The sequence below is a fragment of the Chrysemys picta genome, chromosome 4 (assembly GCF_011386835.1).
Source record: "Chrysemys picta bellii isolate R12L10 chromosome 4, ASM1138683v2, whole genome shotgun sequence".
In the NCBI taxonomy this organism is placed as follows: domain Eukaryota; kingdom Metazoa; phylum Chordata; order Testudines; family Emydidae; genus Chrysemys; species Chrysemys picta.
This window is the reverse complement of record NC_088794.1, coordinates 11410607-11433450: the sequence shown is the minus strand read 5'-3', so window position 1 is coordinate 11433450 and position 22844 is coordinate 11410607. Positions and strand designations below refer to the sequence as shown.

The following is a 22844-nucleotide window of genomic DNA, read 5'->3' as shown; positions in this document are numbered from 1 at the left end:
TCCTGGGAGCGTGTTGCCTGTTGGCAGATGAGTCCCTGGCAACGCCAGCACCAGCTGGTGCCCATTCCCAGTTCTCTGGCAGCGGCTTCTCCTCCCCCTCCCACCCAGCTCTGCTCCCAGATGTGCCCGTCAGAGACCCAGAGCAAGGGAGGGGTTGGACGGGGGCGGGGGGAATCCCTCTCTTGGCTCCTCCCACTTCCCACCTTAAGCCCCGCCTTCAGCCCCCAGCTCCCTTGCCCTGCTAGACGGCGAGCCAGCCCGAGCCAGCCCAGCCCCCAGGATGGCTGGCTCAGGAGGGCAGGGAAGGGGGCACGGGGCCTTTCCCCTCTGTGGGGCGCTGGCCCTGATCCCACCCAGAGCAGGGGACTGGCTGGCTCAGGGGGGTGGGGAATGGGACGTGGGGCCTTTTCCCTGTGGGAGCGCCGGCTCCCATCTGCCCCACGGTGATGCCCCCCCCCCCCAAGGATGGGGAGGGGCTGGGGTAGGTGTCCTGCGCCCCGATCTCGCCTGTTGCAAGGGGCACTGGCTGCCCCGCTCCGCGCCCTTTGTTGGCATCTGGAGCCCAGAGCCCTTGGGCTGCCCCCGGTGGGGCGGGGCGGGGCGGGGCGGAGCCCGGCCCTTCAAGGGTTAAGCGGCGGCCCCGCGGCAAGGGGAGGAGCCGCCGGGCCGGGATAAGGCTCCGTGGCGCGCAGGGCTCATTCTCCCCGCGAGCGGCCAGGAGCGCAGCGAGCCCGGAGCGCAGCGCCCCCGCCCCGCCCCGTCCGCGCCCCCACCGGCATGAGGCCGCCGTGCGCTCGCTGTCGCCGGCGCAGCGGGGGCTAAGGCGGGACGGTGCCCTCCGAGGGCGCCGGGTGCCAGCGGGCTGAGCGCACCGGGCACCGGCATCGGAGAGGGCTGTGCGCTCAGCGCCCCTGCCCAGGCACCAGGCACCGGACTGAGCGCACCAGGCACCGGACTGAGCGCACCAGGCACCGGCATCGGAGAGCGCTGTGTGTGGAGTGCCCCCTACCTAGGTGCCAGCACCAGACTGGGCACTGGCACAGAACCGAGCGGCGAGCACTGTGTCCTGAGAACCCAACGCCCGGGCACCAGTGAGCCCTGCGGACTCGGCACTGGACTGTCCCCCCCCCGGGCATTGGTGTTGAACCCCTGCAGGCTGGCCTTTGGCGACCCCCAGTCCAGCTGGATCGGCGCTGGGCACCTGCGTGCTGCTGGCCGGGCGTCACTGAGGCTTGGATCTGCCCCTGCCCTGCTCCATCCATCTGCCCTTCTCCTCTCACCTTGGCAACATGCTGCCCCGGCCGGTCCGCCTTCTGCACGGTAAGCGCCATTACCAGAGGGCACCTAGACTTCACCCCGGGGCAGGTGGGACCCGATGGGTCAGCTTGGGAGCTGCTGCTGGCTTGGCAGCATGGGGGGGGATGGGAAGGTGCTGAGGGGTGGTACCAGGTGGAGGGCAATGCTGGGGGGGGCACAGATAAGGTGGTGTCGGGGTGGGAGGACACAGTGTCCTGGGTGAGGGGGACACGGACAGGCAAGTGCTGGCAGGGGGAGAGGGATAGTGCTGTGGGGGTACAGGTGAGACATTGCTGAGTGGGGGACACCGCACCCTTGGGGGGGCACGTGACAGGGATGGAGGTAACAGTGCCCAGGCACTGACAGCACAGCTTCCTGGGGTGGGGTCGGGGGGACACAAGCACCCTGGACAGGCATGGAAGAGGAGAGCGGGGGAGAGGATGGGAGGGTGTGGGGCGGCTGTGGCCGAGAGGGTGCCAGGGGGCAGTAGGAGACACAGCATTGGTGAGTGAGCAAGACAAGCCCTGGGGTGGGTGGGGATTGTTCTTGCCCTGGTGGGGCGGGGGGAGGTGCAGGGCAATGTGATGGGGAGGGGGAAGCCAGAGCAGGTCAGGCCACACTCTGTCTCCCCACCCTGCGAGCACAAGGACAGGGAAGGGGGGAGCTGAGCACCAGGGGCGGTGCCACCCTCCTCGCCACACACCCAGCTGCTTAGTTCCCTGGGGGGTGCAGGCCAGGGAATGGGACATGGGGCCTTCCCCTCTAGGGGGCACTGGCTCTGATTCAGCTGTGGAGATGGGCTGGCTGGGGGGTGTTCTCCTTGACCCCCAAATGCACGGATCTGGTGGGGGGAGTTCCAGCTGCGCCCCCTGCGGGACAGGGCTGGGGCGGATGGGGGGCATGTTCTTCTCTGGGGTATTTGGTGCCCAGGGGCTGGTGACTCCAGCGCTGACTCAGCTGATGAGAGGGGGAGTGAAACAGATGGGTCGAGGGAGGGGGCAGATGGGGAGGGATTGGCAGGGGGGATACAAGGGGGCGAAGGGAGGATCAGAGGCGCTGAGCACACAAGGGATGGGTCTGGGGTTGCCGCTCCCCTGGCACTGGCGGGTGGGGGTAGGCTTGGCAGCGCTGCCCCCTGCTGGCTTGGTCCTGGTGCCCCAGGTGACTGATGCCATTTATAGCTGTTGCTTTACGGAAGAGCTCCCAGCGCAGCCGGCAGCTTATTTTGGGGGTCTTAAATTATGGACAAGCACAGAGCAGCTCCCGGCAGCCCGGAGCCCCCTCGCCTACATCACTCGCTGCGTCACCACCCCACAGCCTCCCTGCCAGCCTTCGCCCTGCTGGGGGGCGGGGCGGATGTTCCTGGGGTATTGCCCCCTCCCCTTCTGCTCCCTAGAGCCTTCATCCTCCCCACCATGCTCCTCTTCGGGGGGGCCCTCGGCTGTGGAACCTTCTTTGCCAGCCAGCCGCCTCCTCTTAGGGCTCCCCCCTCCACATCTGAGCATCTGATCCAATGGGGACCACCCCTCACCTTCGTTCCCATCAGCAGCCATCTCTGCACTGCTCCCACCCTCCATCCCCCCCCCCCATCCTCTTCCTCTGTGGGAGGCTGGACTGCTCCCCCCGGCCTTAGATCTGCCATTTCTGCCCCTCCGTTTCCCCTCCCCTTTTTCTGATCCCCTTCACCCCAGGGCTCACTGCCCTGGTGTTGCCCCCCCCCCATGCCCAGCAGATTCTATACCCACCTCCCTGCTCCCCTCTTACCATGGCCAAGTGCCACATCCTGGGGACCCCGCTCCCCAGTTCCGCTTCCTGAGTCGGTGGTTCCCCGGTTGGCTGGTCAGATGCTCAACTGGGCATGAGCTGGTGGGTCACAGATGCTGCCCCAGCAGGGGAAAGAGGGGGATTGGACAGCCACACTGTAGGTAGCTCCCATCACTGCAAAGAGCCGAGAAAGTCGCTGGAGGCCTGGAGATCTGGAAAGTCCTTGGGAAGGGCCTGCGGTATATGCCTGGGCAGGCATCTGGGGTGCTGGCATGGGGCCCACCGGGTAAGCAGAAGGGGAGAGGTGGCAGCTGTGCCAACCCCCCACCCCACCCCCGGGCCAGGCGCTGATGGGGCAGGAAGGCTGGTGAAATGCAGACTGGGTGAGGGGTGCTATCCTGGCCTCCCTTTGAGGAGTGGAGTCGGACTCCAATGAGGGACCCCTGCCCACTGGCTGGTAGCAGGGAGTGAATGGAGGGGACAGCCCAACTAGGGCAGGTATGAGGGCTTGGGAGAGGGGGATCTGAGGGGGGAAGGGTAGGGGGTTGGGGCAGGGAAAGAGAATAGGGCAGGCCTTGAGGGAGAGGAGCCCAGGGGCACAAACCATGCTGATGGCCATACAGGAGTAGGGGGGGGTAGGCTGAGAATCTTCCAGCCCTCCTCCCCCTCCTCCCTCCCTCGACCTGCACTTAGAGAGAGCCACAGGCCTGAATTATGGATGAAGCTCCTTGGGTTACAGCTGCCTGGCTGGGGGCGGGGGCCCAGAACAGCCCCCCAGGCACTGGGCATTGCTGGACTCCTGCCCAGCCCCAGAGGAGTGCTAAGGAGGCACTGCTGGACCAGTGCTAAGGGGACACTGCTTAATCCTCTGAGCAGGATTAAGGGATCAGAATTCAGCTCCTCAAATTCCCAGAGAGAGACAGGAAGTGCCCTATACAGGGCCTGGGGGAACTTTCTCAACACCCCTCAGTGAGAGACAGGGAGTGGAGTGGGCAAGGAATGCTCATAGGCACTACCACACTGGGTCAGACCAATGGGCCATCTAGCCCAGTATCCTGTCTGCTGACATGGGCCAATGCCAGGTGCTTCAGAGGGAATGAACAGAACAGGGCAATTATCGCGTGATCCATCCCCAGCTTCTGGCAGTCAGAGACTAGGGACACCCAGAGCGTGAGGTGATTGGGGTTGTCCTTGGGGAGCTCTAGGACTGTCCTGTACCTGACTGAGCCTGGGGGGTCTGCGTGGGGGAGGTCCTGCCCGTGTGAGCGTGGGGATCTCCCCCGAGTGAGCTAACACACACACACACTCTCTCTCTCTCTCTCAAGCCCAGTGGGTGTGTGGCTGGAGCTGCCTTGTGGGGAGAGGAGCACGTGTGGGTCCTGAGTGGGGAAGGGGAGAGGAGGAGGTGGCGGCGGAGGTGGTGTGAACAGGAATGGCAGCAGCTTGTCACTTGCTCTGGCGTCAGCTGCCCACCTACACACGCTCTGGGCACATGCATTTGCACATGGGACACGCGCACAGAAGTGTTCACACGAGAACACACGGGCGTGTTTGCTGCCTGGGGTCGAGCACCCATGGCCCCAGGCCTGGGAATACCCACCCGTTCCCCCTGGGAACGGGAACTCTATATGGGAAAGTGCCCAAAGGACACCCCCTCCTCCCCCCACACACACACTTACGGGATCACACACATGCTTGCTTGGGTAGGAGAGCACGTGGGGGGCAGGGGTGTGGCCCCCTGCCAGGTGCGGGGTGGCCCTGGCTGGGTGGAGGGGGGGGCTCTGGTGCACTGGATGGCGCTGGTACAACAACCCCTCTCACCTCCTGCCTCTCTGTTTTGCAGGCTCCGTCACTCCCCTCTTCTGCCTCCTGGTGCTGCTGGTGACCTTGCCCCCGGGGGCACCCACCTGCCCCATGCTGTGCACCTGCTACTTCTCCCCACCCACGGTCAGCTGCCAAGCCAACAACTTCTCGTCGGTGCCCCTGGTGCTGCCCCCCAACGCCCAGCGCCTCTTCCTGCAGAACAACCTGATTGGGGCACTGCGGGCGGGCACCTTCGGGCCCAGCACCGTCACCCTCTGGCTTTACTCCAACAACATCTCCTCCATCCAGCCCGGCACTTTCCGCCACCTGCCCGCCCTGGAGGAGCTGGACCTGGGGGACAACCGCAACCTGCGCAGCCTGGACCCCGACACCTTCCGGGGGCTGGAGCGTCTGCAGTCCCTGCACCTCTACCGCTGCCAGCTCAGTAACCTGCCCACCACCCTCTTCCGCAGCCTCTTCAGCCTGCAGTACCTGTACCTGCAGGAGAACAACCTGCTCTACCTCCAGGTGGGTGGGGGCAGGGAGCCCGGCCCCAGGGCTGGACATGCGGACGCCCGTGCGCCAGCCACTGCAGCCGGGAACCCAGCTCGGCCTGGGACACTGGCTGGCTCCGGGGGTGGGGAAGGGGATATGGGGCCTTTCCCCCTAGGGGGCACCAGCTCCAGTCCTGGGGACTGTATTCTCTGGGCTTAGGCTGAGCTCCCCACCTGTCCTCTCGCTGGGAGTCCAGCTGCCCGACGGATGCAGCTCCCCTCCCCCACTCTCCTGCAGGCAGGCCGGGGGGAGCAGAGGGGCTCTTTGGTGCCTTGCCAGCCAGCTACTCTCAAACCACAGTCCATCCGGCCCCGGGCGCTGCGGCTCCTCCACAGAAAGAAGCAGCCCGGCCCTGCAGCCTGCCTGAGTGGGGGGAGGCGAGGAGAGGGAGTCCCTGCCAGACAGCACTGCCTCCAGCATAGCATGCCCTGCCCTGCAGAGCTCACAGGGCCGGGAGCTGGGTGGTTAGGGGGCAAAGCTTGTGCCATGTCATCTGACTTAACTACCATCCCTCCCTCTCGCTGTCATCTCGCCCCTCCTCCCTTCCTCCAACCCCTCTCTCTCTCTCCCCATCCCTCTGTGTCCTCTCTTCCTCTCCTCTTGCTTTCCTTCCACCTCCCTCCATCGTCCCTGGCTCCTTCCTTCCATTCCTCCTCCTCTACTCCACCATCCACCTTCCTTCTACCCCATCTATTCCTCCATCCATCTCTACCCCTCCTCTCTCCTTCTTTCTACCCCCTCTGTCCATCTCTCCTTTCTTCCATCCCTCCCCTCCTTCCTTCTACCCCCTCTGTCCATCTCTCCTTCCTTCCATCCCTCCCCTCCTTCTTTCTACCCCCTCTGTCCATCTGTCCTTCCTTCCATCCCTCCCCTCCTTCCTTCTACCCCCACTCCATCTATCCATCTCTACCCCTTCTCTCCTCCTCTCTCCCCTCCTTTCTTTCTTTTTTCTACTCGGCTCTCCATCCGCCCTCCTTTCTCCCCGCTCTCCATCCCTCCCACCTTGATCTCTCAGGATGACCTGTTTGTGGACCTGGCCAACCTGAGCCACCTCTTCCTGCACGGGAACAAGATCCGTGTGCTGTCGGAGCACGTGTTCCGGGGGCTGTGGGGGCTGGACCGGCTGCTGCTGCACGTCAACCGGCTGCACTCGGTACACCGCTGGGCCTTCCGGGACCTAGCCAAGCTCACCATCCTCTACCTGTTCAACAACAGCCTGGCCACGCTGCCGGGCGAGACGCTGGCTGAGCTGCCCTCGCTGGAGTTCCTGCGCCTCAACAACAACCCCTGGGCCTGCGACTGCCGCGCCCGCTCCTTGTGGGCCTGGTTCGAGCGCGCCCGCGTCTCCAGCTCGGCCGTGGCCTGCACCACCCCGCCGGAGCGCCAGGGTCGGGACCTGCGCCACCTGAGCCAGGCTGACTTCAGAGACTGCCCCCCGGCCAATCACGCCCCGGCCCGGCCTGCGGGGGGCACCAAGCCCAAGTGGGGTGGGGAGGCAGAGGCGGGCCGGCCCCGCAGCAACAGCTCCTCCAACCACCTGTACGGGCTGGGGGAAGGCGGGGCACCCCCTGCCGACCCCTCCTCCTTCTACCGGGACCTGCCGGCCAGCGACATCCGCAGCCCCAAGTACGACTCCCCGACGGAGGTGGACTACTGGGCCGGCTATGGTAGTGAGGAGGGCCGGCTCAAGGAGGGCTGCGCCGGGCCCGGCTGCTCCCCGCTGGACTCTGGGGCCTGTCGGCCAGGTATCCTGCCTGCAGCCCTCCCCCCACTCCTGCTGCTGCTGCTGGGGCCCCCCCGGCTCTGACCCGGCCCCACCAGACTGAGCAAGGACAGCGACGATGGGAGGAGGGGAGGACAGGCCCTCAATAACTCCCCGTGGCACTGAGACTGAGGGGGGGCAGCCCTGAGCCCCCCTGCTGGGACTGAGCCTGCCTTGTTTCTCCCCACACACACCCCTGCCCTTGTAGGCAGCTGGCTCGTGGAAACGTGGAGTTTGGGTAACGAGGGCTTTCCCAATGCCCAGCGGGTTCCTGCTGCCTGTCTGCTTTTGGATGGGAGCCCACCAGTGCAAACAGGACCCTCAAGGAACCCTCTGCTGGCACCCCAACTTCCCTCCCCATTGGGCCCCCACACCTCCAGGGAACCCCACCCACCAACACCCCCATCTGATCCCCCACCCCCAATGGGCCTTTACATGCTAGCCCCGAACCCTGTTGATGTTGCTCACTCCCCCCCCCCCCCCGCACCATCTCTCCACCCAGGGTAGAGCCCCCCCCACTTCCTACGTGACCAGCTGTGCAGGAGGACCAGCTGTTCAATGCCTCCTCACCCCAGGGGCCCACAGCATGGCCCTTAGGAGTTAGAGCCCCCCTCCTGCTGGAGAGAGAGGGGATCAGTGTCCTTCTAAGCGCCCCACTGTCCCCTCCAAGCTACACCACCCCCTACTCCCACATGCCCACAACTGTCCCCCCAGCCCATTGCCTGCACCCCTATAATCCCCAGTCCAAGCTACTGCCTCCCCCCACACACCAACCCAGAGAGCGCAGTGTCCCCGCCCCCACAGTGCACCTCTCCAACCCACTGCCCCCAGCCCCTTCTTTCCCTCTCCCACAGGACACCCCCACCTCTCCCCCCAGCTCCATGGTCCTGGACTGGCCCTCAGGGCTGCAAGCTCGTTCCTTCTCCCCCTCCCTCCCCTGAGTCGGGTTTGGGGGGGACCCACCATGCTCTGCGGCTCTGACCTCCCCCCTCCCCTTTGCCGACACGTCTGATGCTGGATGTTTTTCTGCTGCTCGCCCCGCCCCCCTTCTAACAAGCAAAAAAAAGGGGTTGGAAAATTATTTATTAAAAAAATTCTATTATTTTAGACCCGTTTGTCGGACTTAGTCACTCGGGCGCGTGGGCAGCAGCTGCTTCGGAGTCCAGTTCCTGAGCGTGGCCGCTCCTGCCCGGGCAGCACAGGGGTGTTCAGATTGCTGGCTCCCGGCTCGCTCTCTGGATCCCATCTCGGGCCAGGAGGGTGCCAAACCCAAGACTGGTGGGTCTGAGAACTGATGGGGTAGGTGCCCTCCTTACCAGCTCCTCATGCCAGCTGGTACAGATTCCCCTCTCTCCCCACCCCTCCAGAGCGGGCACAGACTCAGCAGGCAGAGGACGGGAGCAGCTCTGGGAGTTTTTGGTCGCTTGCCCCCCAAATCTCTGTTCTCATTTCAAAACAGCAGCTTCTGTCTCCTGAAGCTGGCAATGATTTGGGGGGGGATCCTGGTGGCCCCCCACCTCCTTGCCCCTTCTGACTATCCCCATTGCAGGCTCTCACTCTCAGCACTGGAGAGAGAACCTCACCGAGTCGTGACACATGTGTGATGCTGCCTGAGTCTGCAGCCAGCCTGAGCCAATTGCCTTGGGGGTTTCCCTTTCAGCTGAGTAGGCTGTTAACTCTGGAACCCAATGATGGTGATCACACTGCAAATGACATGAACTTGTGAGTTGCTGCCCAAAGCCCCCTGCCAGGCATCCACCTTCAGGGGCCTGGCACACGTGGACACCATGTTCACTCATGTTCTCTTGCCCCACTGCACTTCTGTCTCCCCATTATTGGGGTTGGGGCAGGGTGAGCATGGGGTGGTGGTGGTCACATGGGGATGGGGGTTAAAGGTCAGTTGCTGGCGTGGGTGAGGCGGGGTCAAGGCAGGGTCTCTCTGGAGCCCTAGGCTGTGGAGGTGTAGGCAGGCCTGGCGCTGTGCCAGAGGAGGGGGCGCTGCGCCAGAGGAGGGGGCTTTGCCTTTCCAGGTCATGTCATTCTCCTTATGAAATATTCAGGACCCCTCTTGCAGAACAGCAGCACAAGCCCGGGAGCAAGGCTGCGTGAAAGACCCTTCCCCCAGGGCACCCGGGCGCTCCCTTCCCCCACCCCCAGCCAGGGGGCGCCTCACGTCCCACCCATGCCCCTCACATGGCTCAAGGGGGCCTGGCCAGCCATGGAGGGAGAACAGAGCCCAGCGCAGAGCAACCCTCCCCAGCCAGCCAGCCAGCCAGGGGGGACGGGTCTGGCCTGGTACAGCAAGCGAAGGGACACAGCTTTTGTGTTTACAAGAGGAATTAAAGCTGCACAGGGCTGGGACCGGCTCAGCCTCCCCTCACCAGGTGGCTGGTGTGAGCCACCGTGGGAGGGACTCTAGCCCAGAGCTAGCTTCTCCCCTCCTTTCCCCTCCCAAAAAAACCCCACTTGGCTGAGGGGCAGCTGAGGTAGCTCAGTGCATCAGTATCTCTCAGTACATCTCTGGCCCCCTCCCATCTCCATCTGTAATGTAGTTACCAGTTACCATGCAGCAGGGCTATCCTCCCCATCGTACAGAGGGAAACTGAGGTGCAGCGAGGCTCTGTGTGCGGATGCAATTCCCCTCCCCCCAAAAGGAAAGTTTTCTGAAATAATGCCCCTGGGTGGGAAGCTAATGGGAACGGAGTCTAACCAGAGGGAGTGCTGCATGCCTGAGTCTTCAGGCAGCCTGAAACAACAGCTCCAGCATGGATACTAGCCACCCTGATTCATCACATGGGTTCTGTTGACTCTGGAGCCTACTGATGACGCTTGTGGTGCCAACCCAATGAAACAGGGCTCTGCTGATGATCAAAGTGAGTGAGGAAGCAGAGGAAGGATAGAGAGAGACTCATTCTCCTGGGGGTGGGGCTTGGTTTGAGGGGTGGGACTTGGGAGGATGCAGCTCAACCACAGTGCAGCGTGGTGGAGTGGTAAGCGAGGTCTGCCCAGTCCCTGCTTTGGCAGCCGCTGCCAGCCCCAAATTCACTCCTCCTCGCCCTGTCCCTCCCACCGTGTCACACTCTCCTGCACAACAGCTGTGAACATACGTGCAGCTGAAGGGGGGGAGGCAGGCCCCTAAAATCAGGTGGGGGAGGAAGGCACCAGAAAGGCAATGTGGCTGGCCCTTTAAAGGGGGGAGGGCATGGGCAAGGCAGCTGGGAAGGATGGGGCTGGCCCTTTAAACCCTTTAAATCAGTGAAACAGGATGCAGTAGTGTAGCTAGCGGGGTTCAGAGGAAGCGGCCGCTTCCCCTGACCACATTCCCCAAAAGTGGCGCCGGCGGAACGGGGCCGCAGGCTGGCTCCTGGCACTCCGGGCGGCTGGCGGAACGGGGCCGCAGGCTGGCTCCCGGCGCTCCGGGCGGCTGGCGGAACGGGGCCGCAGGCTGGCTCCCGGCGCTCCGGGCGGCCGGCGGAACGGGGCCGCGGGCTGGCTCCTGGCGCGCCGGGCGGCCGGCGGAACGGGGCCGCAGGCTGGCTCCTGGCGCTCCGGGCGGCCGGCGGAACGGGGCCGCGGGCTGGCTCCCGGCGCTCCGGCCGGGACTCCGGCCCTGAGAGTGTGGCCGGGGGTCTCGGTGCCCCGGACAGCGCTCTGGATGGGGAAGCGGGGTGGCCCTGCGCATGCGCCGCTCCGTCTTTCGGCGGCATTTCGGCGCATGTGCAGGGCCGCCGAAATGCCACCGAAGGACCGGCGCCTTTTTTCTCCGCTGCTCCTCCTCGGCTGCAACCCTGGCCACGCCACTGACAGGATGGAGCTTGCAGCTGGGGTCAAGGCCAGGCCCAGTGCCTGCCAGCAGGGAGCACAGCCACGTTCCACGGGGAGCAGAAGTGGGGATCTGCCCCCAGCAGATCTTCATAGCCAGTGCCCGCGGCACATCGAACTCCCTGTCACTCAGCCACGCAGAGCCCGGCTCAAGCCAGTAACCGCCCAGCTGGTGGCTCCCAGTCTGCTACCTTGTTCTCCAGAGACTGGGCCAGGCGCCGGCTGTGCAGAAGCGCCTGGGAAACGTATCGGGGACAGGGAGACACATAAGACAAGGGCCCAAGGCAGCTCTCCGTGGCTATGTTCTCTGGCAGGCCAAGCCCCGGGAATAATGTCACCGCAGAGCCAGGAGATGGGAAGGTGTGACCGAGCTGTGAGCTTTCAGGATCAGCCCAATGGGCAACATGGCCCAGTGGCTAGAGCACTCAGGACTCCTGGGTTCTATTCCTGGCTCTTCTGCCTGACTTCAGGCAAGTCACTTTCCCTTCTGGGCCTCAGTGTCCCCTCCCACTCCTTATCTATTCAGGCTGTGAGCTCCTTGAGGCAGGGACTGTCTCTCATTGTGTGTCTGTGCAGCGCCTGGCACAAAGAGGACCCCGATCTTGGCTCAGGTCTGTGCAGCATCCAGCACAACAGGGACCCCAACCCTGGTGGGGGTCTGGGCAGCACCTGGCACAAGGGGGGGCCCTGATCTCGGGGGTGGTCTGCGGAGTGCCTGTCATTGCACGGTGCCCTGGCATGACCAGGGGCCTGATTTTGGTTGCTGCCTCTAGGTGTTGCAAATAGTAATGTTCTCTCCCACTCCCTGTGACAGGAGAGAGCCGGGCAGCCTCTACCGGGGGTCATCAGGGAATTTGGCCTCCTTGCCACAACCCATTGGGCAGCCATGCGATCTCCCATTGGTGAAGTTCCAATTTAACGGCCTGAACAGCTGTTCGCTGGGGGGATCAGGGGGATTAAGTGGCAGGAAAGCAAAAGATAAACATCTTCAATGGTTTTATATCTTAAAGCCATAAGGCTATTAGAGAGTATGGAACACGATTCAGGGAGACAGTGGCACTGTAGGGATCCCCTTAGCCCGGCAGCTGGTGGGACCGGCCAGGGGTGCTGATCAAAGCTACGGTCTCGCTGCCTGATGGGACCAACCCCCCTGTGGTAACACCAGGGGGGTAGATCCCCCCGCCCCAGTGGGGCTTGTGAGGGAACAAGAGCCTCAGCGCAGGCCCAGCCCAGCCAACGCCCCTCACGCCCCAGAACATCTCCTGTGAATGCAGCATGGTGCCTGCCCAGCATGCTGGTGTGGGTCTCCCCTGCCCTATAGCACCAAGCCAAGGTGCTCTATAGGGGCCGGGGCCAAGGGATGACTCAGAGAAGGGGGAAGATGGGAGCCTCTTAGCCCGGCAGTGTGGGTCTGTGCTGGCAGCTGTGGGGGGGAGTGAGGAAAAATGTCCCATGCGCCCAGCTTCTGAGCTGGAGAGCAAGCACATGGGGCTGGGGGCACCTGATGCCCATACAGGGGTGTGAGGAGACAGGCAAAGGAACAGCAGGTATTTAGCTTAACAAAGAGCAGGTTATGGGGGTGACTTGATCACAGCCTAACTGTACTCACGTGGGGAACAGATATTTACTGATGGGCTCTTCAGTCTAGCAGGGAAAGATCTAACCCGATCCAATGGCTGGGAGCTGAAGTGAGACAAATTCAGCCCGGTAGTGTTTAACAGAGACAGTAATTAGCCATTGGACCTTGTGCGGTGGGTTCTCCAGTCCTGGCAATTTTTCAAACAAGAGGGGCTGCTTTTCTCAGCTCTGCCCTGGGAATGATCTGGGGGCAGGTCTCTGGCCCATGTTTACACAGGAGATCGGACGAGAGGATCACAATGGTCCGGTCTGGCCTTGGCATCTAGGAGGGAGCCAGGAGTCCAGGGAGCCAGGCCTTGGGATGATCAGGTATCAGAGTCTGGGCAGGAGAAGAAAGGGGGTGCCCATGTCGGGGGGTGCCATGCCCAGGGTAACAGGCTGAAGGGTAGGAAAGAGACAGGCCCCCAGGGGCAGACCGATCCCACCTCCCGCCACGACCAATTCACGCACTGCAATAAGAGTCAACCCCCCTGCTCCCAATGATCCTCTCTGTGATCATGTGTCCCAGGACTGGGCCTGCTTCCCCCTCCTCACTTCTGGGGGAGAACCCCTTGGTTAGCCCACCACTGCCCTCCGCTGTGTGTCATGGGCCCCATACTTCTCCCAGCGATTGACGAGGCCCGGATTGTCCCAGTGCTGGGGTGTGGGAGGGGCAGTCTCTGGGCAGGGGGCACTGGCAGGGCAGGTTACAGCCACGCTCTCCCTGTGTCTGGCCCAGATTCCCAGGCCCCCTGTGCCCAGAGCACAGCACCGCCTGTGACATCACAGCAGCTCACTGACCCACTTTCCAGCCAGTCAGCGAGCCCCACGAGCGCCAGGTCCCTGGGACGCAGGGCACTTCCCGCACGCACCAATGCACACACACAATGATACACACTGACACACACACACAGTGACATGCACACACACACCGATGCACACGCACTCACGATACGCCCAGAAACATTTGATACACATGCCCACACATGGAGAGACACGCAATGGGCACTGCTGTGGGAAAGCTCACAGCACCATGGGCAGGCTGGCACTGCTGCGGGGAAGCTCGCAGCACTGTGGTCAGGCTGGCACTGCTGTGAGGAAGGTCGCAGCACCATGGGCAGCTGGCACTGCTGCGGGGGATAATCACAGCACCGTGGGCAGCTGGCACTGCTATGGAGAAGCTCACAGCACTGTGGGCAGCTGGCACTGCTGCGGGGAAGCTCGCAGCACTGTGGTCAGGCTGGCACTGCTATGGAGAAGCTCACAGCACTGTGGGCAGCTGGCACTGCTGCGGGGAAGCTCACAGCACCATAGGCAGGCTGGCATTGCTGCGGGGGATGATCGCAGGCAGCACTGTAGGCAGGCTGGCACTGCTGTGGGGAAGCTCGCAGTGCCATGGGCAAGCTGGCAGAGCTGAAGTCTGTAAGGTGACCCATGCCAGCGGCTGTGCAGACAATGCAGGGGGTCAGGTTACCAGCATGAATGTTTAATGCCCCACGGCCCTGTCAGACCTTCCGAAACCCTAGAGGTTCCACTCACCTTACACCCCTCCACACACACTCCAGCTGGGCCCTTCCCCCCACAACTAAGCAACTGAGCCCCCCCCCGCCGCCCACCTCCAACTGCCTTCATGATTCATTGCCCCTCCTCCAGCTTCTGGGCTCTCCCGATCCTATCTCTGTGCCCCCCCACTGCCTCTGTACCCCCCGATCTTGTCTCTGCCCCCCTCCCCATAACCTCCCTACACAGGGACACAGAGAAACCATTTTGCCCCAAGTAACGGGCGGGGGGGGGGCAGTAGGGCCCAGCCTGTCCAGAACATAGCCAAGGGCCCTCTATCCCCCCCTTTCCCTCTCTCTCCATCCCCCGTCTCTCTCCTGCCCCCCCCCCCGCTTGCGGGGTGACCCCTGGTCCTGCGGGCTCAGCTCTTTCTCTTCCCCAGGGACAGTCCCTTCATCATCCTGCCCAGATCTGCACACCAAGCCTGGCCTGTCCTCCGCTGTCCCGGGCACACACCTGCCTGCCCTCCTCCCCCTGGGGAGCACAATGGATGGGCCCCGCACCCCCCCACCCCAAAGGAGATGAGGGGGAGTTAACCCTTCCCATGCTGGTCGGGGCATACCAGGAAGAACCCTTCCCTCCAGGGGTGGGGGGAGCAGTCAAAGAAGAGGCGATCCCTTTGAGGGGAAGAAGACCAGCCTCCGTTATTGATGCTATTGGATGCCTGACCCCCCCCCCATGACCTCTGGTGCCCACCCCATGCACCCAGAACACCCCTTGCCAGTGTGCGCCTGCCTGCTCAGTGTGGGGAGGGCGGGAGGAGAGGCATAGGCTGGAGAAACGGGGGGCAGGCACATTGGGGAGGAGAGATGTCCCTAGGACACTGGAGTTTACACCCCACAGTGCTACCCTTCTCGGAGCGATCAGCTCAGGCTCTGTGCAGACTCAGGCAGTGTGTCAGTTACACACAGGGCTGTTCACACCCCTCCCAGCAATGGGCTCAGGCTCTGTGCAGACTCAGGCAGTGTGTCAGTTACACACGGGGCTGTTCACACCTCTCCCAGCGATGGGCTCAGGCTCTCGGCAGACTCGGGCAGCGTGTCAGTTACACACGGGGCTGTTCACACCCCTCCCAGTGATTGGCTCAGGCTCTCGGCAGACTCGGGCAGCGTGTCAGTTACACACGGGGCTGTTCACACCCCTCCCAGTGATTGGCTCAGGCTCTCGGCAGACTCGGGCAGCGTGTCAGTTACACACGGGGCTGTTCACACCCCTCCCAGTGATTGGCTCAGGCTCTGTTCAGCCCCAGGCAGGACCACTGCATCGCTCACACCGGAGTCACAATTTGATGCATTTCCCGAAGGCAAGGAACTTGCTTCTTTTTTTTTCACTGCCAGCGGAGCCGGATGCAAACCCAGGAATCCTGGGCTGGGGCTGCAGCTGCAGCTTGGCTCCACAGCACCTGGGCCTGACTCCAGAGGCCCTCACCTAAAGTGATGGAGGTGGGGGGGGCAGCTGAATCTCCTCCCTCCCCTGCCCTGTCACCCAGGACCTGGGCATGGCTGGAGCTAAGGCAGGGCCATGCCGGGAGCCGCGCTGAGGTGGGTGCCCCCACCCAGGATCCCAGCCATGAAATGGGCAGGGTAGTGCAGGGTGTGCTGGGCAGGTGGGGTGAACCCAGGGCACGCTGGTGGGCACTCTCCTCCCCCCTCTCCCGCCCATGGCCCCATGTGGGGTAGGAGGGGGTTGGCAGCCCCTGAAGTGCCCACCTGGCACATGCAGGCCCCTGCCCTCCTGCTGTGATACTCCCTGGTCCCCATTGTCTCCCCTCCCCCCTTTTGTGCCCCTCCCCCTGCCCTCCCACCCCTCTATGGTCCCTTCCCCCAGCTCACGCTGCCCCCCCTCCCGTGGTGCAAGCCCAACACCTTGCCAGGCGTTTGCAGCCCTGACTAAGCGAGAACCTCCCACTCGCAGCACCTGGCCTGTGTTAACCCTTGCCTGACCCCACTCCAGCTGTGCTGCTGGGGGGGGTTCCCTTGCTGGGAAGGAGGTGCGATGACACAGAGAGCTCGGGGGGGTGGGAAGCTGCGCCCCCCCCTTCCCAACCAGGACAGGGTATGCTTGGGGGCACGGGCAGAAAGAGCCGTGGAGGGAGCGGGGAGGGGGGGAGCCATGTGTATGTGGGGCAGGGTTTTCCCCCTGGCAGAGCTGCACCAGGGCCCCCCAGTGCCCACTGGCAGGGCAGTGCCCAAAGGGCTCAGATTCCCTGCTCAGGGACCCCTATCTTGATGGCCTTGGGCAGTGAGGATGCTTAGAGGGGGCAGCCTCACCCCCTGGATTCTTGGGGGGGGCAGAAGTGTTGGGGGGGGCTCAGCCCTGCTCCCTGGCTTCAGTCCTCCTCCGTGATCCCTTTGCCATGTTCCACCCATCTGTTAGCTGCAAAAATCCCCTTTCCCATTTCTAGCCCCTCCCGGCGCCTTCATTTGCTCATCGCTGCCTCCTGCCCCCATGCCAACTTCGGGGGAGGAGTCCAGCCCTCCCCCCTCCAACAACATCTGGGCCCTTCCCCACATGTCCAAGCCCCTCCTCCCCCAGCCAGCCCTCGTCTCCCAGCCCTGCAATGAGCAATCAGGAGTCCCTACGGGAATGGGGTCCCCTTGCCGCACCAGGGTGTGGGTTGCAGGCAGACAGAGCGGGGTGTGGGGGGCATGCTGCTGTGAGGGAGACCCACCACCAAGGCTGATCTGACCCCCAGGGGCACGGGGGCCCGTCCTGGTGCCCTAGGCATTAGTGCCCAGTGCTGCTCATCTCTCCCTGCCCTGAGCGCAGCCGGTGCCCGTCTACACAGCAGCCAAGTGGAAGATGCCATTCCTGGTCCCTGCCTGCCAACATCCAGCTCTGCTGGGCCTGAGCCCTCAAGGGTTAATACTGGGGGCTGCCTTCCCAGGGAACCAAGACAATCCGGGGGCAAGGCGGGGTGCTCTGTGGCCTGGGGACCCCAGCCCGATTGCCCCCTCCCCAGGAGGGTCAGTTTCCTCATGCCCCTGCTTGGCGAGAGACCACACCACGTATGTGGCTGTGCCAGCCCCAGATGGGGGGGGCTGGGGTCCCCACACTGACCCCCCAGCCCCTCCCCACTAGGCCCCTGGCCCCCCCTCGGGTGCTGGGATTAGAAGGGGCGCAGTCCGGCTTCTTCTAATAATCTTCCCGGCAAGGGGAATTACTTCCTCCTGCAGGGATTAGCATGGGCAGGGAGAGGGAAGTGAAGGGCTCTGGCTGGGCCGGGGGGGGAGGGGGGCGGTGTGGGAAGGGGGCCTACCCCGATTGCCTGGCTGCCTCCCCACGGCTCTGCTGTAGATCGGGGAGGTGTGGCATGGTGCCACGCCCCGGGGTGGTCTGTCCCCGACAAGCAGCGTGGTGCTTCCACTGCCAGGCGGGCAGCCCAGCTCCGACCACTTGGGCTGGGCCTGAGGCTGCCGGGTGAGACCCCCCCACACCTCCCCCAACTGGTGTCTGCGCTCCCCAGGGCTGCGGCAGGCAGCCCCCTGTGCCCGTGGGAAGGTGGCCCACCCAGGATGGGCAGCATGGTCGGTCTGGTATGGTGCTGCAGCACCACGGGCATGACATGCACCCGCTGGCATCCACAGCTTCACCCATGGATTGAGTGGGCACCAGCCAAGCCCCTGCCCCTGCCCAGCTGATGTTGTGGGTGGAGATCTCCCTGGCAGCCAGCCACTCATGGCCCATTGCTCCTGTTCCCTGCTCCCGCTGCCCCCACGGGCAACTGGCTCTGTGCCCCATCCCCAATGGGCTCTGGGTACAACTGCTCTGGGAAGAACTGGGATAGGATCCTGGCCTCTCGGCACATGAAATAACCTCAATGCGAGACAATGGTGAGAAGGGACGTATAACACAAGGGGTCACTGTGGGGGCAGCTAACCCTAGTGTGGGAGCACAAGGCCTAGTGAAACCCAACCAGTGAAGAGGAGTGGTGTCTAGTGGGTACAGTGGGAGGAGGGGCTGGGAGCTAGGATTCCTGGATTCTATCATTAGCTCGGGGAGGGGAGGGGGGTCTAATGGATGGAGTAGAAGTGGGACTGGGAGTCAGGACTCCTGGGTTCTATTCCTGGTTCCGGCACTGACATGCTATCTGGCCTTGGGTAAGTCACTTCTCCTTTCTGGGTCTCAGTTTCCCCATCTGGTCCATGAGGAGATCAATACTTGCCCACCCCACAGGCAGGACAGGGAGGCTCCTTTCATGGGTATTTGCCTTGGGCCCTTTGTGTAACCCGCCCTCCTTGCAGGTGAGTGCATTAAACCCAGCAGTGAAGCAGGCTATCTCACTCCTGGGCTTATTTCCTCAGAGCAGTGCCAGAAAGGGGAGCAGAGCGTTCCCTTCTTGCCCCTGTGGTTGGGGAAGCAGCCAAGGTGTTAGTGGGGCCTGACCGTGCCCTCTTCCTGCCCAGCGAATAGGAGCACCCACCCCATCTGATGGAAGGCTACCTGCTGCGTCTCCCTGCCATCCATTGGCATGAACTGAGATGGCAGCCACCAGCATGGTGCTGGATTAGAGAAAAGACGTGAGACAAGAACTTCAAAGAAAGAAAGAAAGAAAGAAAGAAAGAAAGAAAGAAAGAAAGAAAGAAACGCTGCGTCTATTAACGTATAGAATCATAGAATATCAGGGTTGGAAGGGACCTCAGGAGGTCATCTAGTCCAACCCCCTGCACAAAGCAGGACCAATTCCCAACTAAATCATCCCAGCCAGGGCTTTGTCAAGCCTGACCTTAAAAACCTCTAAGGAAGGAGATTCCACCACCTCCCTAGGTAATGCATTCCAGTGCTTCACCACCCTCCTAGTGAAATAGTGTTTCCTAATATCCAGCCTAAACCTCCCCCACTGCAACTTGAGACCATTGGTCCTTGTTCTGTCACCTGCCACCACTGAGAACAGCCGAGCTCCATCCTCTTTGGAACCCCCTTTCAGGTAGTTGAAGGCTGCTATCAAATCCCCCCTCACTCTTCTCCTCTGCAGACCAAATAACCCCAGTTCCCTCAGCCTCAGTAGATGGCCTTTAGACTCAGCCCTAGCCGATAAATCATATTTCCCTTTGCCCCTCTCTAGCCCGTTCCAGCCCGAGAGCTCAAAGCTCTTTGTCATTAACAAATTAGCCACACGACCCTCCCATTACTCCCTTTCAACAAATGGAGAAACTGAGGAACAGAGCGGGGAAGGGACTTGCCCAGGGTCACCCAAAAGGTCAGAGCCAGGAATAGACCCCAGGAGTCCTGGCCTCCAGCCCAATGCTTTAATCTTCTTCAATGTATCACATCCTTGCTCCTAACCCTGATCCTCTTCTGGCAATGGGCAAACTCCTCCCCCACCCCTTTTTTTTTTTAATTTAGTGCGTGCGAGAGGATTCGGTACCGGGCAGGAGAGGGGTCTGGGATTGCCATGGGCATAGGGTGAGGTGGTCTCAGGCCTAGGGAGACTAGATGTTCTGTTTTAAAGGGTCAGTCCCATATTTAGGCCCTCCCGACTTTTTCTTTAAAATGGGCAAATTGTCCTGTATTTTCTGTCTCCCCCCAATCTGTAATGTCAGATCTCTGCTCGCCAGCTGCCCGAAAACCAGTGGCGGGGAGGGGGGATCCAGTGGCCGCTGATGTGGGTGGGTGTGCAAGGCTGGTGGCGGGATGAATATGTAGCATGCGGGGCCGGCCACCCCCCCCTGCTGGTCCGTGAGCACAGCCCCCGCTGCGTGCCGGCTCTCAGCCAGCAGGGCTCCAGCCCCCGTCCCGTTGCCAGATGGCGCTAGCTGCACACTGCGAGCCGCAGTGGCTGGTGAGTGTGGGCAGGCGCTAGGCGGTGGCCAGTTACGTGTCGTCTCTGCTGCCCACCCACTGGCCCTTTATATGCTCCCCTCTCACTGTCCTCTCCCTGCTTTGCCCCTTCACCCCCCACTTTCCTGGACCCTGTCCCAGGGGGCGCAGGCTGCTCCATCCCCTAGACACCTGCTGAGTCACACCTCTGGCTGGGTTTGCTGAAGCCCCGGCAGTCAGGCTCCCTGGTCCCTGGTGCACAATGCATCCTTAGGGCTGTAGCCAGGGGCCAGGAAGGGGCTGGGTTATGTTGGTGGCCAGCAGCGGCCTGGAGGTGTTAGCTGCCTTTCGACAGTGTGCGGGCAGGAAGGGACAAGCTGCTTCCAGCCACGGGGGGGGGGAGGGGGGGGGGGAAGAGACAAAGACACAGGCCAGGTCATCCCTCCCCGCCCCTACCCTGTGGCTGGAAGAGGTTTTGATCCCTTCCCTCTTGCACAGAGCCGAAAGGCGGCTGCTGGCCACATTCTGGTGTGAACCCTGGCAGAAATCTGAAGAGCTGGGGGGTGACCAGACAGCAAGTGTGAAAAATCGGGACGGGGGTGGGGGGTAATAGCAGCCTATATAAGAAAAAGACCCCAAAATCAGGACTGTCCCTATAAAATCAGGACATCTGGTCACCCTAGCTGGGGCATGAGACCCTGCGTGTGTCTCCCCCCCCCCCCCCGTCCCATGTGATGCCTCGGGAAGATGTGGCGCCCCGTACCAAGAGAGGCAGGTCCTCCCAGGGCTCCAGCCAAGCATGGAGGGTGGAGAGCACCAGGAAGGGAGCGTTGGGTCAGTCGGTCACCTCCACTGCGTGAGAGAGGTGTATGGGAATGTGTGTGTGTGTTTCAGAGTAGCAGCCGTGTTAGTCTGTATCCGCAAAAAGAAGAACAGGAGGACTTGTGGCACCTTAGAGACTAACAAATTTATTAGAGCATAAGCTTTCGTGGACTACAGCCCACTTCTTCGGATGTGTGTGTGTGTTAACTCTCCCTGTGTGTGCATGGGGGGGGGGGTAGGGGTGTGTGTCACCCCTCCCCATGTGAATCTTAAAGGCTTAAAGATAAGAAGAGAAATAAAAAGAATTCAACTATTCAGTATTTCTTTTTAACGGGCTCAGTCAGTTTGATGTTAATTTGAACGTTTGTACTGCATAGTTGTGATCGATTACTGTTGAACTCGCTTGAAGACGAATAATGTTTCCAGGTGTCTGGTATTCAGCACAGGGAAATATGCTGAAACCCTACTAAGGGCTGACTGTTCGGGTCACTGGGCCGAGGGCACGGCTGGTGTTACCTCACTGAATTCTCCTTTGATTTGGGGAAAAAAGAAGAAAAACGAAGGAAATTCTCCCCTCCCTCCCCCTAGGCAAAACTCCTGCTGTTAACCTGGATCTTCCTGCAGGGTTCGGCTGCTCTGACCAGGCACAGTCCAGCCTGGCTTTGCATTGCAGGAGAGAGAGCGTGAGAGTATGTGAAAGAGAGACCCCGGCCCCCCGCATCTGGCATCCAGCAGTTGGGGCCTGCGTAGGGGAAGGAAGGGGCCAGGGACCCCACACAGTGTGCACAGGCGAATAGGTGACTGACCCCAGCCCCGGCCCTGCTGCAGCTGGCCACTACGGATACACAAGGGCACCAGTGCGTGTGTGTAGCTGCGGGGGTGGCTGGACCCACCAGAGTCGCCACGGCTGGCACAGGTGCTGGGATTTCCCCACAGAGCTTGGGGAGACAGAGGCTGGCGGCTGCACCCTGACACAGACCCCTGTGGTTGGAGCCTCACCCTCCACTTCCCCTTGCCCCCCAGCCATAAGCCCCTCTACTCACCCCCTCCCAGAAGTCTCAGCTCAGGAGGGAGCCCCCTATCTTGCCCTGCCAGAAGCCTTACTCCCCCCACCCCGCTCCTTCCCTTACCCTGCCTGCTGGCAAGCCTCGCCCTCGGCTGGCAGGCCCATCGTGCTTGCCGGCGGGTCCCTGGCCCTGAGAGACGCAGCCCACCGTGCGGCAGAGTGGGATCCGGATGCCGCGCCTATCATGGCTGGGAGCGCACTGCAGCTGCCAAGATATTGAGGGGACAGCAACGGGGGACAGAGCCCCTAAACACAACCCCAACTTTGGGCAATCACGTGGGGCTGGGCTTCAGCTCCACCAAGAGGGCCAGACCCCAAAGGGGATGGGGCAATAACATCCGTGTCACTGATACTGCAGGCCGAAGGATCCCCCACAGCACTTTCCAGAGGCCGCACGCCCTTGGCACGCAAATGCAGCCACCTCTGGGGGGAGGCGCAGCAGCTGTTATTAACACCACAGCAGAAGCATTTAGGCCAAAAAACAGACCAAAGGGCTGCCCAAATGAAACTCCAGGGCCAGGGGGCAGTGAGGGGAGGCAGAAGGTGAAGACAGGGCTGGAGTTTGGGGGGGACAGCGCGGAAATGCCCCTGTGCTTTTGGAAAGTGCAACAGGCTCTTCCATTATTGCACTAGGCCAGGGCTCATTTTTCAGGCTCATCTGAAAGCTAGAACCTAAAACGGCACAGAGCCCCCTAATGCCACATTGGGGTCAGCGCTGTGAGGGAAGAGCACCTGCTATCTAGTCCCCCCAACCCACTCCCTGCAGCACAGCGCCCCCTAGTGCTGTCCTGGGGCATTGGGGGCTGCATGGGCTGTGAGGCGAGATCAAGCCCTACAAAGCCCATACCCTGCTCTTTGTAGAATGGCATGGCCAGCACCCCAGTAGGGCATTGGGGCCGGCCTGGAGTGGGAGGGAAGAGTGCCCCCTACTGAGCCCCCTATGACAAATATAGGAATTTTTGTCATATTTGTATGACTCAATGCGTGCCTCAGTTTCCCTTGGTGCTCCGTGCGGCT

General features: G+C 62.1%; 1 protein-coding gene across 1 annotated transcript; it reads left to right on the top strand.

Moving 5' to 3' along the window:
• The first annotated feature begins 228 nt into the window (after positions 1 to 228).
• On the top strand, positions 229 to 8975 carry RTN4RL2 (reticulon 4 receptor like 2). The gene is made up of 3 exons (XM_005294947.3): positions 229 to 1320; positions 4904 to 5391; positions 6434 to 8975. The coding sequence occupies exons 1-3, from the start codon at positions 1290 to 1292 to the stop codon at positions 7223 to 7225; spliced, it is 1311 nt and encodes a 436-aa protein (XP_005295004.2). The 5' UTR covers positions 229 to 1289; the 3' UTR covers positions 7226 to 8975.
• The last annotated feature ends 13869 nt before the right edge of the window (positions 8976 to 22844 follow it).